Source organism: Typopeltis vanoorti, chromosome 7 (assembly GCF_054136105.1).
Source record: "Typopeltis vanoorti isolate ZY-2024b chromosome 7, IOZ_Tvanoo_1.0, whole genome shotgun sequence".
NCBI classification, from domain to species: Eukaryota; Metazoa; Arthropoda; class Arachnida; order Uropygi; family Thelyphonidae; genus Typopeltis; species Typopeltis vanoorti.
Genome location: NC_143555.1, coordinates 16,825,328 through 16,842,561, shown reverse-complemented (window position 1 = coordinate 16,842,561; position 17,234 = coordinate 16,825,328). Strand labels below are relative to the sequence as shown.

Sequence of the window (17,234 nt, the reverse complement as noted above, 5' to 3'; positions counted from 1 at the left end):
TGTTTTTTCCCAAAGAACACAATTTCCAACTTTTTAAGAAGCGTATCAACAGATTTGCCTTTGTTCTTATCACTCGCACATGATATTGCTGTGTTATGAGTTCTGTTACCTCTCCTGTGTGAGTCATTAAAACAATGAATACATAAATAAAAATATGGACATAGTTATTCACCTTTGGCATCACTAGATATGTATGGTCAATAAAACATTTTGATAAAGACTTAAGACCATAAATTAGAGTTCTCAGAAAAATTGGTCACTTACCCAGAATGGGAGAGAGAAGGTTAGTAAAAGTAGTGTTTTTAGAGGAGTGAACAGATGACATCAATGGTAGGACCATATTAAAAATGATGATATAAGGAAATTATGTGAAGTGTTAGCATCCAGGAATCAGCAACCAGAGCTAATTTAAGGTGGTGTGGTCACTAACCCAGAATGGGAGGAAAAAAGTTAGCAAAAGAAGTGTTTTTAGCCAGGATGGCAAGCATGAAAAAAAGACCCAGAAGAAGACCAAGATTTAGGTAGATTGATATAGAAAGAAGTGCCTTGTAAGCTGAAATATAAGAAAAGATGATACTAGAGTCCAGGAAGGTAACATTAATTTGGAGGAAACTGTTGATGGGAAGTTGGTAATGATGTAAACTTCTCATGTGGTACACATCAGGAATTTGAAGTAAAAGATACAAATGATAAATACTTTCTTAGCTGTCACACATTTGGAAGTATGTTTTATGACTGCCAAGGTATCAGATAACTAGCTCTGCCTTCCTGGAAGACTTCATCAGCTGCATAAAGACAGAAGAGAAAAAAAATCAGAGTAACACATTAACCATCACAAGAATATAACTGACATTAGATTATAAACAGATTGATGTCATTTGACAAAAGAATGATATCCAAATCTATCTGTATTGAGTGTGAGCATAGCGGTGATCTAGTTTTTTTGCCGCAGGTGAGTAGAAGAGGAGTAGTAATTCAATAGGTTGTAGCCAAAATTTACATCAAGGTGAAAAGGAATAAGAACAATTTCTGTTGATTCCAATATTTCTCTCAAGCTCACCATAGTAACTATATATCATTTCTAATCTATCGCAATTTACTGGATGTGTGATGGATCAATCGTTGGCTGGATCAGCAGTTACGAACATAATTCGATAGAGCTGAGGTCCAGATTTTTCACATGCGATATCTCAACAATATTTCTACACATGAAATTTATGGAATTTCTTGTTTAATCATGATAAGGGATTGCAATCACACTAAAGATAAAGCAAGGAACTTTGTTCTTTGCTTCATACACCCTCATGTTGCTTCACGTGGTTCAGATCTTATATTTCTTGAGAATTTTTGCTAACTTGGTTGTAATGGTTCTGATGTATGTGTACATATTAATCAAAATTAAAAACACACACATAAGTGTAATTATTATCTATATAGGCAGAAGTATTGACTAATCTTACTTGAAATATTTTAGGTCATCTCTTTCATCATCATAATCTTCAAGAAATTCTTTTAGCCTTCTTGTTTCTTTAGCCTATGGAAAAAATAAAATAAATCATATGGTTTGTTCACATAAAATTCACCGTCAACATTTTCTGATAAATACCCTGAATAGATATGCTAAATATCATAACGGTCTAACAGATGATATTTCATAACTATTTTCCAATTATCAACTTTTTTGATTCAATTTTTGATCTTATACCTACTCATAATCCTCCTTGTATTGAAGAAAGTTGTAGAATTGGTGGTAATATAGAGGAAGTGACAGGGGAAGGTATTGAAGAGTCACATCGCAGGAGTGATGTTCTTAGGACTTGTAGAAGCAGTAATGATTTTTTATGTTTATTCACTAATGCTAGAAGTATTCGAAATAAGGGGAACGAAATTGTTGCTTTGCTTGAGTCTGTTCGTCCCAAAATTGTTGGTATAAGTGATACGTGGTTAGATGACGATGATATCCTGACAGGAATAGAGATGAACGGATATGATATTTTTCATAAAGATAGACAGGGAAGAAAGGGAGGAGGAGTATTGTTAATGGTAGCAGATGAGTTGTGCCAATCTAAGGTGGAATTGCAAGGTGCAAATAGTGGTCACGGTTTTGAGGCCCCTATGGTGTGAGGTAGAAGTAAACAGGATGAAATATTTAGTTGGGTGTTGCTATAGACCTGGTAATATGGAGGGTAATGAGAAGGAAATGTATAGGCAAATTGGCCTAGCTAGCAAGAAAAGAGTTATCATTATCCCCAATCCCAATGGTTTTAACAGGCCTTTAAGGCCCACAACCTTCCAAGCATGCTTGGATTTCATAACCGAAATACGAGGATAGAATGGTCACTCCTATGCCTAAAGGTATTCTTGGCTGTATCCCTGTGTGTTCAAGGGGCCGGTTTGCCTGCTTGCGGGATGAAAAACACCAGATAAACTGGCGGAAAAAACCCTACTGCCCGCGCCCAAGACCGGCTAACTTGGCTATGACTGAGGAAGATCCTTCAGCTCCTCACGTCTCCGACGGGAATCGAACCTAGGACACTCCTTCCCCAGCATATGGTTGCGAAGCGCAAAGCCACTAGGCTAACCGCGCGGAGTTATCATTATGGGCAACTTTAATTATGGTAATATAGACTGGAAGCAAGAGACTGCATCTGGGGGTAAAGAAAATGAATTTTTGGAGTTTTTGAAAGATTCTAACCTTAGGCAGCACGTAACGGAGAGTACACGAGGATCAAGAGTATTGGATTTGATCATCTCATCAGATGATGTTATTATAAATGAGGTGTCAAATCTTCCACCAGTTGGTGAGAGTGACCACGAGGTGATCACGTGCAGGGGGACCAGTCATTCGAGGATGTCTGTTAGAAAGGGATATATGTGGAATTATAAGACTGGTAATTACGGAAAGCTCAGGAAACAGCTTGCGATAATAAATTGGAAAGAGGAACTGGATGGAAAGGATATCAATACTGCTTGGGCCATACTCAAGAACTATTGGTGGAGGCAATATCAGAGTGTATTCCAAGGGTCAAGAGGGTAAACAGAGTGGGTGTAAAATGGATGCATCAACAGATAAGGTATGCAATCTGGAAGAAGAAGGTATTATGGAAGAAACACAAAATGAGTACATATAACAACCAGTTGCATGAGAAGTACAAAGAGCAGGCGAGGAAGGTGACTAGCTTGATAAGGGTAGCAAAAATGCAGTATGAGCAGCAGTTAGCTAAAGCGGCCAAAAAAAATCCTAAGGAGTTTTTTTCGATATGTCGCCAGTAGAAGAAAGAATGATGATGGTAGGATGGGATTGATTGGTGAAAACGGAGGAATGATAACCACTGCGGAGGATATAGTTGAGATATTTTAGTGAGCAATTTCTAAAGGTATTTCATTCTTGTGAATGTGGCATCATGCAGAACTTGAAAGCAGTGGGAAAGGAGGAGGAACTGTTAGTAAGCGAACAGGAGGTATACGAGGAATTGAATAGACTTTATGTAAATAAGGCTGTGGGACTTGATGCTATTTCACCACGTGTCTTGAGGGAATGTGCCAGAGAGTTAACAGCTTTTGTATATCTTTTCAACATGAGTCTCTCACTGGATCAAGTTCCAAAAGAGTGGAAAGAGGGTAAAATTGTTCCAATTCATAAGGGAGGTGATAAGAGTAAAGCTTTGAATTATAGACCAGTCTGTGTGTCTGGAGTTGTGGTCAAGGTATTAGAGAGTTAGTTAGGAATAAGATTCAGAATTGGGTTGACAACAGAAAAATACTCTTTGACAGCCACATGGATTTACTAAAGGAAGATCGTGCTTCAGCAAACTGCTTACTTTTATAATAAAGTGACAAATGCATTGGATAGGGTGTTGCATATACAGTGGCATATTTCAATTTTTCAAAGGCGTTTGATAAATTGCAACATGACAAGCTGGTAATTAAATTGGAACGGATGGGGCTGAACAGTAGATTGGTTCACTGGATTGGAGATTGGTAGTCTGATAGGTATCAGCGAATTGTCTATGGAGGAGCGATATCCCAGAAGAGGAAAGTTACTAGTAGTGTACTTCAAGGGTCTGTTTTGGGTCCATTGCTGTTTAATTTGTATGTAAATGATATCTGGAGAGGTCTGAATGGTGATGTGCAGTTGTTTGCAGATGATGCAAAGTTGGGCAGAGCTATCAGGAGTAGTGTGGATGCTGTAGCTTTGCAAGAGGACTTGAATACACTGTCTGAACATGTAAATAAGTGGGAATGTCAATTCAATGTTTCAAAGTGTAAGGTTTTGAAATTTGGGAAGCAGAGATGGGATGTAAAGTACACAATCTATGTGAATATCTTGGAAGAGGCAGAGGAGATGAGAGATCTGGGAGTGATTGTAGACAAGGACCTAAAATTTCGGGGACTTGTTACTAAAATAGTGAGACAACAAAGTGGATAATGGGAATGATGCGGAGGACATTGACTTATAGAAGTAAGGATGTTATGGTTCCTTTGTATAAGGTTTTGAACAGGCCACATATGGATTACTGTGCACAGATCTGGCCACCTGGTTTTCAAAAAGATGAAACTGCGTTGGAAAAAATTCAGAGGCAATTGACTAAGGTGGTTTCTGGTATCTGGAATGTAGAGTATGAAGTCAGATTGACCAAATGCAATTTGCAAAAATTGGTGGATAGAAGGAGGAGGGGGGGGGGGGATATGATTGAGACATATAAGCTGTTAAGTGGTTATTACCAGATTAACGTTGGGGAGGTTTTGCACAGAATGGGTGAGGATAGCAGGAGAACAAAAGGTCATTCCTGGAAGCTGTATAAGGAGAGTGTGAGCAAGGGAGTGAGGAGCAGGTTGTTTGCATGGAGAGTGGCGAGTGATTGGAATGCCTTGCCCGAGAGTGTGGTGTGTGCAGAGACAATGAATATATTTAAGGCACAGTATGATAAACTGTGTGTATAATAGTGGACCTCCCACGATGAGTCTTTGACTCCATGGAGGTTTTTATAATAATAATAATAATAATAATAATAATAATAATATTTAAATAACCATACCATCATAGAGTAGACATTAATGTTAAGCTGTTCAATATCTTCATTTTTAATACAGTTCTGTCAGTCACCTGCTCACTCAACTAATTCCAATCTTTCAAGTATTAGGTTAAAGGATTAATTATTCTATTATAAGTTAGTAATAATAAATAATGTGTTATTCATTATTTTCCATAAACATCATTAGAAGGTGAGGGTTATGTTTTCTGTTTTTATGCTTATTTTCATACTTTTCATTTTTTTTTGCTCATTTTCCTACCAAATTTAGCATTGCAATTATTAAATTTAGCTAACAATTCACGAAGGCTGCATCAGATTGATTTAAGAGGATAGTGCAAACTGCCCAAAGTAAAGTAGTAATATTACGTTTAATATCACTTTCATTAATAATGTGGTCCACTGAGATTATAAATAACAGAGGAATTTGCATACAACACTCTATATCTGTTTTAAAATCAATCACCTTCCTGTACATTTTTTTTTTTTTTTAATTCTCATTATTTGGACTTATGTATGATCTATAACAAAAAAAAAAAAGGAATAATTAATGAAGACTCAGCCCATAGATGAATGATGACTTGCCCATCTCTTAAAGAAGCTGATGAATTCTTTTAAATTTTGCACATCAATATATGGTACCAAACATGATCCCTAAAAAAGAATAAGAACAAAAGCTTAGGACATAAAGATAATGGAAGGAAGCATTCTGGAAATTAGAAGGGCACAGAACAAACATAGAAGAAAAATACATTAGATAGATCACAGAAACTATTGCTATTATTCACAAAGCCAAACAAAGTGGAACTGGACTGGCCTTGAAGACAGGATGGAAGTTAAAAGATGAATAGTACTTACTATAATACAATTTGGATTCCCCCAAAACATGTCAGGGGAAGACAGAAGATGAACCATAAGAAGGAAGAATAATAAAAATTGAGAGGCCCTTTTATCCCAGGAGTAAGATAATACATACTGATAACAACATTAGCTATATACATCTCACTGTCAGATTTAAATTACATTAAACAGATGTAAACAGTTTTCCCCTCAGCAACTTCATATATGCTTTTTGAGATCAACAAAATTTAAAGAAAATCTCAATACAGTGTCATGAAGCAGTAAGATAAAAATTTTTCTTAATAATAATAATAATAATAATTATCAGGCAAAATTCAAGTTTGTTCAATTTTCCACTATGAATTTCTCTTAGCTATTTCTGAAGCATGTTTTACATAAATTTTGCATGCTACACAGAGAATGGAATTCTGAATTAGAAGTTACACTTCTCATATTGTTTAGTTCTCTTTTTTCAGAAATTGGTACATTAAGAGTTATATTCTAATCTTCTGTGATACCAATACCACCTTACAATCAAAGGTCCAAGGATTACAGTATAAACAATGCAAATCTTTTCTCTTCTTAACCATATTTCTAGGTTCCCTTTAGCTCAAATTACCGACATACACTCTTACTCCTGATTGTCTTCTTCACAAATTCTTTGGGCGTATTATCCATTGCTTGTTATCGCATTAGACTATTTTTAAAGTAGTTATTCTAACTATTCAGACTATCCTTATCCTTGAAATGAAATATAAATATTAAATTTACATTTCATTCATGTTGTGGTACTCATTCCTACATTTCTAACAATTTGTATTAGACTCTCCAAAATATTTTTTAACTTGAAGATATTTAACTTATGCATTCTCACATTTATCCTCCCATATTAATATATAAACATACGACTAGCCTTTCCTTTCTTATGTGAATCCCATCACAAATGGCTGTGGGCTAAGGACTAGATAATCTGTAAACTCTATACTAAAGACAAATCATGGAACTTATTCAAGCCATTTTATGCATCCAGTAAAGAGTGATCTGACACAAGGTGATGCAATTCATCAGTCACCTAAAGACATTCACAAACATCAATGCCACATGGAATTCAAATTCATAGCCTGTTAGTTAGAAAGTGGGTATACTCTCCATTTAGCCAACAAGGAAAGAAATTTTTTTTTTGTAATTTTCTCTTTATTCCCAGAGAGAACATACTGATTTACTAGCCAGTTATATATCTTCTTTTCATTTATTTTTATATTTTATGGTGGGTCATACACCATTGATTTGGTCAACCTATAGTATCTTTAAAAAAGATTAGACTATACATCATGCATTGGTACCATGCACGAACTTCTTTAAATTAGTGTCTATTATGCCTGTCTTGTTTTTCTATCTTTCCCACATGAATCCATCAGATTTTTCTTGGACTTGTATAAATTCCTGTATTTTTTCCTAAATAATATTTGTAATAAAGTTTCATAAGTTCCCATCTGACAGTTATTCAATTCATAGTTTTCAAACCTATAGTACAATCTTTTCAATGCGATATTCATTTTTCTCCTCTGGAACACTAAGTGTGACTGTTCTAATCAACTACACTCTCTTATAATTTGAACTGAACCCATCACAATCAACATCAGCATTATCAAAAAGTATTTTCTTGATATTTATTTTCACGGTATTGATGACAACACAGAATGATAAGAAAATAATAATTATTAACTTATTTGATGATATTTCTTTGCTTTGTTCCAGAAGCTCACTTTTTTTCTGTTCGACTGATTCCTGAACAAAACAGTGTTTTCCATATAGACAAGCAATATGTCTATATGGAAAACTAATTATAATCTAAAACTGATTAGACATCATCATCAACATGATGATGATGTCTAATTAGTTTTAGAGTATTGTCAACTAAGTCTTGAATTGCCAACCTATGCTCATTTGTTCAACATTCAACAGGTGCACCAAGAGATTGAACATGTGTCAAACTCTGCGTTGTTTCTCTGCAATCCTTACAGGTTATGTGACTGTTCCTGCTTATTTATCTAGCTTTGATCCATAAGCAAGTAGTAAAAGAAAAACATTAGCATGCATCACATTAATTCCAACATAAATAATTAGTTATATTAAGCATAAAATATGAAGATGATAAATGGTACATTTCACTTATTGATTCCTCACTTAAATTGTAACCAGACATAATAATTACCTCATCACGTTTTTGTTCATCTAATTTGCTTCTCTCTTTTTCATATTCTTTTGCTCTTCTTTTTTCTCGTGCTTCCCAATTTTTAACTCTCTGTAAAAATTAAAATACTGTAATCCTTTCAGCAAATAAGTGTAAGGTAGATAAAAAAACATAAAATGTATAATTAATAATAATAAATCAGTGATATATTAAAGTTATTTTATATTTTAATTCATAGGTATAGAAATCCACAGGTATGTAATCTATGTTGTGGAACTCTGCTATAGTACCCAACCACTACAGTGAACTATGAAATAATGGAATGACATGATCTAATTAAGTCATTTAGCCCAATGACATTTTAACTCAATATTATTTAAGCTGAATGGTTAAAACTTCATTACATCAACGTTAACAAAACAAAAGTACTCATCTGAAGAATACATTCCTAATTTGAACTAATACTAAAACTATCAAATAAAACTGCATTTCCTGGCAAATGGATGTGAAAGGTGGTCATTACACCTAAGGTGTTAGTAGATCCACCTACTGTTTGTAAAATTGCTGCTTGTCATCATCGTCATCAAATGCTTGCCATGTACCTCAAGGGGGTGTACAGGATATGATAGTACTACGTGAAAACTTTACATCATTACTAACTTTCTATCTACAATTTTCCTCCAAATCAGTCTGTTACCTGTCAAGACTCCAACATTATCAAATCTTATATTTCTATCTTCTAAGGCACTTTGTACCATATCAATCCACCTATATCTTGGTCTTCCTCTGGGTCGTTTTGCTGCCAACCTGGCAGAGAACACTTGTTTTGCTAATCTTTCCTCTCCCATTCTGTTTAAGTGACCATACCAATGAGATTAACTCTGCTAATGCATTCCTGGATGCTGACAATGTCAAGTTCTTTCCTAATATCCTCGTTTTTAATATGATATTGCCATTGATGCATCTGTTCTTGCCCCTAATCTTTCTCAGGACTCTCATATCTGTGGTCTCTAGTGTTTGGGTCGAGTGTTTTACTTCTGACCCAGCTCTCAGATCCATAAGTTAAAACTGGCTTGAACACTGCATTGTATACAGCTAATTTAGGGTTTTGACTAATTTCTCTCCTATTCCATATAAATTTATTCAGTTGACTTCCTACCATACCAGCTTTGTTGATTCTGTTGTCTATTTCCATATTTAATTTACCGTCTTCAGTAAAAATCGTACCTAAGTAGCTGAAATGTTTTACTTGCTCTATAGGTTCTCCATTCAATGCTTCTGCCTATTTTCATTGTCTTTGTTAATACTGACCTTCATACCATATCTATTACAACAGCTATTCAATTTAGTCAGAGAATCTTGCAGACTTGTAGCGGATTTATTTAGAAGTATAACATCATCCACATAAAGCAAAGAGCTGACATTAACATCTCCAATTTTGATATTGGGTTTAATACCACTTTTCTTCATAATGTGATACATATAGATAATGGAATAAAAGAGGGGATAATGTACATCTTTGCCTGACACCAGATTTTACAATAAACCATCTTTCTGTACTTCCTTCAATTCTAACTGCTGACTTACAACTCAAATAAAGACTAAGTATTGCTTGATATAATGCCCCATTGATACAACATAACTGTAGCATTCTGAATAGCTTCTCTCTTGGCCCCTAGTCATATGCCTTTTCCAGATCTAGAAAACTTAAATACAGATCTGTTATACTCCCATGATTTCTCAACTATTTGTCATAAAGTGAAAATCTGATCCTGACAACCTCTATTTGGCCTGAATCTAGATTGTTCTTCATCAAGTTTTTCTTCCAGAATCCTTCTCAACTGTTTCTAAAGTATACTTGCATAAATCTTATCAGGAACACTCAGTTGAGAAATACCTCTGTAATTTTTGGATTCAGTTTTATTTCCCTTTTTATATATGGGTACTATGAGAGCTCCCTCCAGTCCTCCAGAATTTGTCCCTCTGTCCAGGCCTTCTGAACTATAAAGTGCAGACAGTTTAAGAATTTTTATACCACCATGCTTCAGCATTTCTGGTCGAATATCATCTACTCCTGCTGCCTTTCCACATTTTAAGCCTTTGATGGCTCTTTCTAATTCAAGTATGGATATTTATTCCTGACTGCATGCCTGGTCAGTGTTTTTTACCACTGTGCTATCACTGCTTGTTTCATTTAGCAATTTTTCGAAGTAATTATTCCATACTTCAAGGATATCTTTTTCTCCAGTTTTCATGTTACTTCTATCATCTTTAATTCCTTTTAACTCTTTCTCCATTTCTAAACTTCTTCAACAACCTCCAGAATACCTTGCCACCTTCTTGATATTTATTTTCAATGCTCTTACCAAAGTCTTTCGATGACTTCTGTTTAGCTAGTTTTACACAGTGTTTATCTTTTTTACATTTGTCTATGTATTTTCTAAGAACACAATCTGACTTATTTGCCAGGAACTTTTGATATGCTTTCTTCTTTTCCTTCACTGCCTCTTTAACTTCCTGTGTCCACCACAGAGTTCTGATTTTTCTATCTTTGCGAACCTCACTACATGCCTCTCTGGCTGAATCAATCAGTTTTCTTCATGGCTTGCCACTGAATCTCCAAGGTTTGGTTCCTGTTCTCAAACTCTTTCATTTTTTTTCCCTATCATGTTTGTGTATTTTAGTCTACAGTTCACATCTGAGAGCCGATGTGAACTGTAGACTAAAACTGTAGACATATTGAAATTCACTTTTATTTCAGGATAAAAGTGAATTTCAATATGAAATTCACTTTTATCCTGTTCAAGACTAAATAGTAATCACTTCCAATTTCAAATCCTCTGTACACTCTGGTGTCCTGCACCAGGGAGAGAACATGTCACTATCAACAATAACATAGTCAATGAGAATTTTCTTATTCCTTGCCTCTTCTCTCCATGTGAATTTGTGCACATTTTTATTTTGGAACATTGTATTAGTAATAACCAGTCCAAGTCCTGAGCAGAAATCCAACAGGTATTTGTGATTATTATTAGCTTTGCTCTTTTCTCCAAATTTTCCCAATATATTTTTGTATGTCTGACAATCATTTCTTACTCTATTTAGATCCCCAACAAGGACCAACTTTTCCTTTTTCAATGTGTCAGATGCTTTCTCTAAAGCATTAAAAAATTTCTCCACTTTTACCTCGGTAGAACTTTCTGTGGGACCATAGACACAAATAAGTCTCATTTTCCAGTTCGCCATTCTCATATTTGCGCATATCATTCTACTTGAGACTGCCTACCATTCAAGAGGATTAGCCTCGTATTTAATGTTGAATACAATGGCTACTCCTTTTCCTTGATTATCTTTGCCTGAATATAAAATTTTTTATTTGTTGCTTAGAAAAATCTCACCAGTTTTTGTCTTTTTTGTTTCAGTCACCCCTATTATGTCGTTCAGGTACTTATTCAATTCCTCATCTAGCTCCATTACTTTGTAATTCAGGCTTCTTATGTTGATAGTACTGATCTTGAATTCTGGTGATGTTGAGTTGGAGTGCATTTTAAAGTTTGTTCCAGTAGCTGACTTTTCGCTGTTTGCCCTGGTTCCCTGAAAACAATGGAGGCTTTGTTGTTTTCCACGCGACGCCCCAGCCAGCATGAAATTCTGTCATTTTGTACCATCATTTTATATTTTGGTTTAAGCCAATAAGAATACAATTTGTTGAGTGAAATTCCAAATTGCCAGCCCATCCTCATTCGTTCAGTATCCAGGTAGATACCTAACAGGATGCACCACGAGAGGGTGAGGGTTGGACATCAGGTCAGAAGCACTGGTCGATCCCCGGCATTCCTTAAGGCTATGTGGAGGTCTCCTGTCAGTTATACAGCTTTGACCCCTAAGTACCCCCCCCCCCCACTACTGCTTATAGTTGTAGAATTCAGCAAAATTGCTGAATTCTACAACATTATCATGATATTGTACATTAGTACAATATCATGCTAAAAGAAGTTCACCATAGCATAACAAACTATTCCTCTGCTCTCTATGTTGGATCGTAGCTTCTGCTCAATCAAGTTTTATCGTGTTATAGTTCTCTCTCGTTAGTATTTAACTAGTTATAGGCTGATATATCATCCGAACATAAAGAAAATTTGTATCATACTGCACCACTCTATGTTCTAAATTGAATGAACAACTTTGATTAATCAACCTTCAGCTGTACCAGCAAACAAAAATAATTCATCGCAGCAAACAAAAATAATTCATCGCAGCAAGTTTAAATACGAAAGATTATTCAAAGAATCTTCAGCAGCTCTAAAAAACGTTCCTAACCTCAACAAATTTGGGTGCATGAAACTGCCCCAAATTTGGGAGACTTTCATTATGAGAACTTCAGCCCAACTGCCAAGACTACCAAATTAGCCCGCAAGAGGGCACCATTAGGACTTTAGGAACAATATTAGTTTCTTGCTTTCTTCCTCATTTGCTTTGTGTTAGTTCCTGAGTGCACATACCATATCTTTATGTTCCTGAGGATGGCAATGTGACATTGCCGAAATATAGAAGTTATTCATTAAAGTTACCTTTAATTAATATACTTTATATGCGTTGTTAATTCCGTAAACTAATTACCAGTTATGTCTAACCAACGTATAAGTCTTGCTACTAGAATCATGTTATAAAACAAAAAATACCTTTTATACAAAGAAAGAAATAATTATAATATAAAAAGTTAAAGTAAGAAAATCAAAAAGTATAGTTATAATGTAGAATTTTAATACAAAACAAACTCATTAAAAATATATTAATTAAAAACATACTGAAATCTAGTATTAAGTAAAACAATCTGTCAAACGAAATTTCAAGAAGGCAGAAGAAAATATGAAATCATTTGCTATTAACATTAAGGAATTACCCAGCTTGTAACAAAATTATCATTCAATTGATGGGAGCAGTACTGTGCAAGTTGAAATGCTCAAGCAGGGAAGACAGTCACTTAGCATTATGGTTGCTCGGGTCTTTCTGGAAATGTGATGAATATCTGTAGCAGAATATGTTGAATTATAAAGGGTTATTTCAATTTATGGTTGATGCAACTTAGGAGTAAAACGTAAGCTAATTGTGTGATTTGTCTCAAGTCCATTTTTCTGAAGTTTTTTTTGGGATGAAAATCCAGTTTCCAAGAAAAAGAATCACTTTGCTTCACAGAAGTGTATTTAAGAATAAAAGACTCATTCTAACATCAAAAAAGCTTCAAGGAACTAACCTCAAGAAATACAGATGCACAAAGCTCATCCCTATTATGGAGCTTCTTTTAAATGGAGATTTCTGTGATTTAGAAGTTCATAAGGCATATTCCGGTAATTGGAGCACATTTTTTTTTTTTTTATTATTAAGCTAGAAGCTCAATAAAGAAATAAAACCCAACAAGTTTCGTAAGTCATTTGACTTCCATCTTCAGGGGTAAAAGGTAACTGAAAGTTAAAAACAACAAAAAAGAGAAATTAATAGTTCATACTATACAGTTGTAGCCGTCTGACTGTTTATAAAATTAAAAAATCAGAATGCAGATTCAAACTTAGCACTGCTTTGAATCTGCATTCTGATTTTTTCACATTATCATGATATTAGGAATTTTATTGTGCTTTTAGCTTAATAAAAAAAATGTGGTCCAATTACTGGAATATTCTTTTAGGACTATATTTTGCCATTTTTTTTTTACAGCTTCATTCTCGCTCATGTATCTATAAATCAGTGTGTGTGTGTGTGTGTGTGTGTGATGCAATAGAGATGCACAATTTTATTTGGAGTCAAAAAATAAATGGACATATTGTCAGTTTGTGCCATAAAATAAGCTTTAAAAATGCCTGCAAGCTGAAATTTATTGCAAGTTAGCAAAGTATATGGAGAAAGTGTTATGAATCAGAAGATAGCGTAGGATATTTGGAGAGGGAAATAAGAATGGGTATGACATACGAGTGAACAGACCACCTATCTTTAATCACTACCAATCTGATTGAGCAGGTGAATGAGAAGTTTAGAAAAAAACAGAAGATTCACTATTTCAGAACTGAGTGCACATTTTTCATTCTTTATTACACAAAATCATCATGAATCACATTTTCACAAATTATGTGCAAGATGGGTGCCAAAATGCTTACTGATCAGGAAATAAAATGAATGGTGGAAGCAAAAGTTTTGGGATGGTAAAATGACAAGTAACTCATTTTTGAATCCCACTCTGACAGCAGATGAAATCTGGATTTCTCAAATGACATCAGAGGTTAAGCAGAAATCAGCGCATTGGCAGCATAGGGTGATCTGGGTGGAGGACAAAGCAATTGAAGCAGATGCTTTGTCACAGGAAGATCATGTGCACCATGATTTGGAACAGCTGCAATGTTTTGCTCATCCACTCTTAAGCCTCAATTAACAACAAATGTGGATATATATATACAATAAAACTAAATTAAAAAAAAACCTGTGGCAGTCTAAATCTTTGAAACAAAAGACAAAGCCCCCTCAGTGGAGTTGTTTTAATTAATAACGTAGGACCCCCCTATTGCTCAAAGATGCCAACTGCTTCAACAATTCAACTGGGAAGTTGTCCAAAACATAGTCCTGCTCTTGCACCCAGTGACTTCTATCTTTTTCTCCACCTGAAGAGATTTTTAGCAGCTTAACAATTCAACAGTGACAGTGGAATTAAGACTGCTGTGAAAGATTACATCAAAACACTTGTGGCAGTTATTTTGAGTGGGGGGGGGGGGGGGGAGAAACAGTTTGCCCAGATATGAAAAATGCCTTGATATAAGAGATGAATATAAAGAAAAATAGCAGATACTATGTGTAAACATGTGCCAAAAAAAAAAAAAAAAAAAAAAAAAAAAAAAAAAAAAAAAAAAAAAAGATAATCCAGAAAGATCTGTGGCATGTATCCAGAGCATGATCCGCATGCTCTGGGTTCTTGTTGAATGGCTGTACTTGTGAAAGTACAGCCATTCTGGTCTGGCGGACCATGCTCTTTCGAATTTGTATTTGCTACGGTGTATTACTGTTGCTTTCTTCCACCGTATTCTGTGGCATGTATCCAGAGCATGGTCCGCATGCTCTGGGTTCTTGTCAATCCTAATGGTGAAACTCAAGAACAATATTCCCTCTAATTGTTGCCAGTCCATGTGCACATCACAAATATTTTGTGAACAAGTTTCCAGTCTCAGCTTCAATGTGTATGCAGCAGCAGCAACAACAGTGAAAGTCAAAAGCCACAAACTCTTAATTTGATATGCCCAAAATTGGTGACATATTTGTTAAAAGATCTTATATGTTACATGCTAAATGTTTCTATAAGAGCCCTGAATGCTTTCACTCCCTCAGATACTTAAATACTGTATGTATGCAGTTCAATCTCTTTAGCCATTCAATATTAAATGAATATGCATTTCTTTTCCACTTTAATTTTGACAGTGAACATTTTGAGGGTTTTCTGCACTAAAACCACTGATGTAATATTTCTCATATTAACAATGCCCTTTTTTTTTCATCTAAATATAACCTGTAAAATTGTGAGCATCAAATTAACTCATTTAAATCTGCCTAACTACAAAAATGCAACCACCATTTGTACGAGTTGAAATGATTGTACTGTCTAGACCAGGGGTCGGCAACCTGCGGCTCCAGAGCCGCATACGGCTCTTTGAATGAATAATTGCGGCTCTTTTTGTTATTAAACAATCTATTTATGAATAATGCAAAAGGAATGTTATTTATTAAATTAGAAACTAAAAATACCTTAACTATAGCATTTGCAATAAATTAAGGACATTTTACATTTCATCAAGGATACTTTACAATTGAAAATAGTACATGTGATGCTGAAAAATTTAATACTTTCATGTTTGAACTCTTTGAATGTGATAATCCTTCTTTACATTCGTCTTGGATTATCATGGATAATGCAAGAATTCATAAACCCATTGATGTGTCAAATATGTTTTAATTATTCATGCCAATTTAAATTACTTTCACCATATTCGTACATGCTTAATCCCATAGAAAACATTTTTTTTCGAATATAAAATCTTATGTGAGAGAGATTTTGTCTTCGGGAATGGAAAGAAATAATCTTCCTGATTTGATTCATGATGCGGTAGTAAGAATTACTACAATGGACTGTGTTAATTATTTTATAAATATGATGAGAAACATAACACTTGCAATACAAAATCATCAGTTTTAATTAAATAATTAAATTTAAGTTATGTTTTATGTTGTTTTAATTTATTAAACCAAATACATCACTCTAGGCTAGCACATGTAGCGCTACGGTAGCGTTTACCTGTCTGCACGTGCTCACTGTCTTCGCATATAGTGCAGGTGTGGTCTGTAAATCTGCTCACTTTGTTAAAATAAGTAAAAGTTTTGTAGTGGACATTGCAGTGCTTTCATTTACTGGTGATTGTGTTAGGTAACATGAATATTGTAACATTAAATTAAATATTAACAAAATAAAAATATTTTTATAGTATTTAAAATGTCAGCAAAGAAGAGAAAGATAGAACAAGGAAGTCGGGAGTTTAAAAGTGAATGCAATGAAACCTACGCATTTGTAGCAAATGCAGCAGGATTTCCAATTTGTTTAATATGCCATGAAAAGCTTTCAAACAATAAAAAATCAAATATAGAAAGACATTTTTTAAATAAACACGATACATTTCACAGGGGAGATGAAAGAAAAAAGGCAATAGAAGAGCTACAACGCAAAGTAAACCTAATTAAATGTTCATTTTCCAAATGGATAAAAGCCAAGAAATAAAACTATTGCTAGTTTTGTGGCCTATCAAGAAGTTAAATGAGGAAAACCTTTTACGGACAGTGAATATGTGAAAGAATGTTTTATTAAAATGTCTGAATTTCTCTTCTGCGATTTTAAAAACAAACCGAAAATAATTACAAAAATAAAAGACATGCCATTATCTGATAAGATTGTAAGGGATAGAACTATACGAATGGTCAAAGATATAACAAATCAGCAGGTTACAGATCTATATTCAACACCAGGATTCTCCTTTGCCTGTGACAATTCATGCGATATGGATGACACTGCACAGATTGTACTTATTTGTAGATACGTAAACTCTCAAGGACCTCAGGAAGAGTTACTCGATATACTGCCACTT

General features: G+C 34.6%; 1 protein-coding gene across 7 annotated transcripts in view; it reads right to left on the bottom strand.

Annotated features, from left to right (window-relative positions):
• Positions 1 to 17,234, bottom strand: part of LOC150104513 (RNA-binding protein 25-like) — a 496,362-nt gene that overhangs the window by 90,075 nt on the left and 389,053 nt on the right. For all 7 annotated transcript variants that reach the window (XM_090395192.1, XM_090395194.1, XM_090395191.1 and 4 more), the window contains 2 exons: positions 8,089 to 8,178; positions 1,461 to 1,534 (listed from right to left, as the gene is read on the bottom strand). In XM_090395192.1, the coding sequence (XP_090251318.1) occupies positions 1,461 to 1,534; positions 8,089 to 8,178 (164 nt within the window). The remainder of the gene's footprint in view (positions 1 to 1,460; positions 1,535 to 8,088; positions 8,179 to 17,234) is intronic.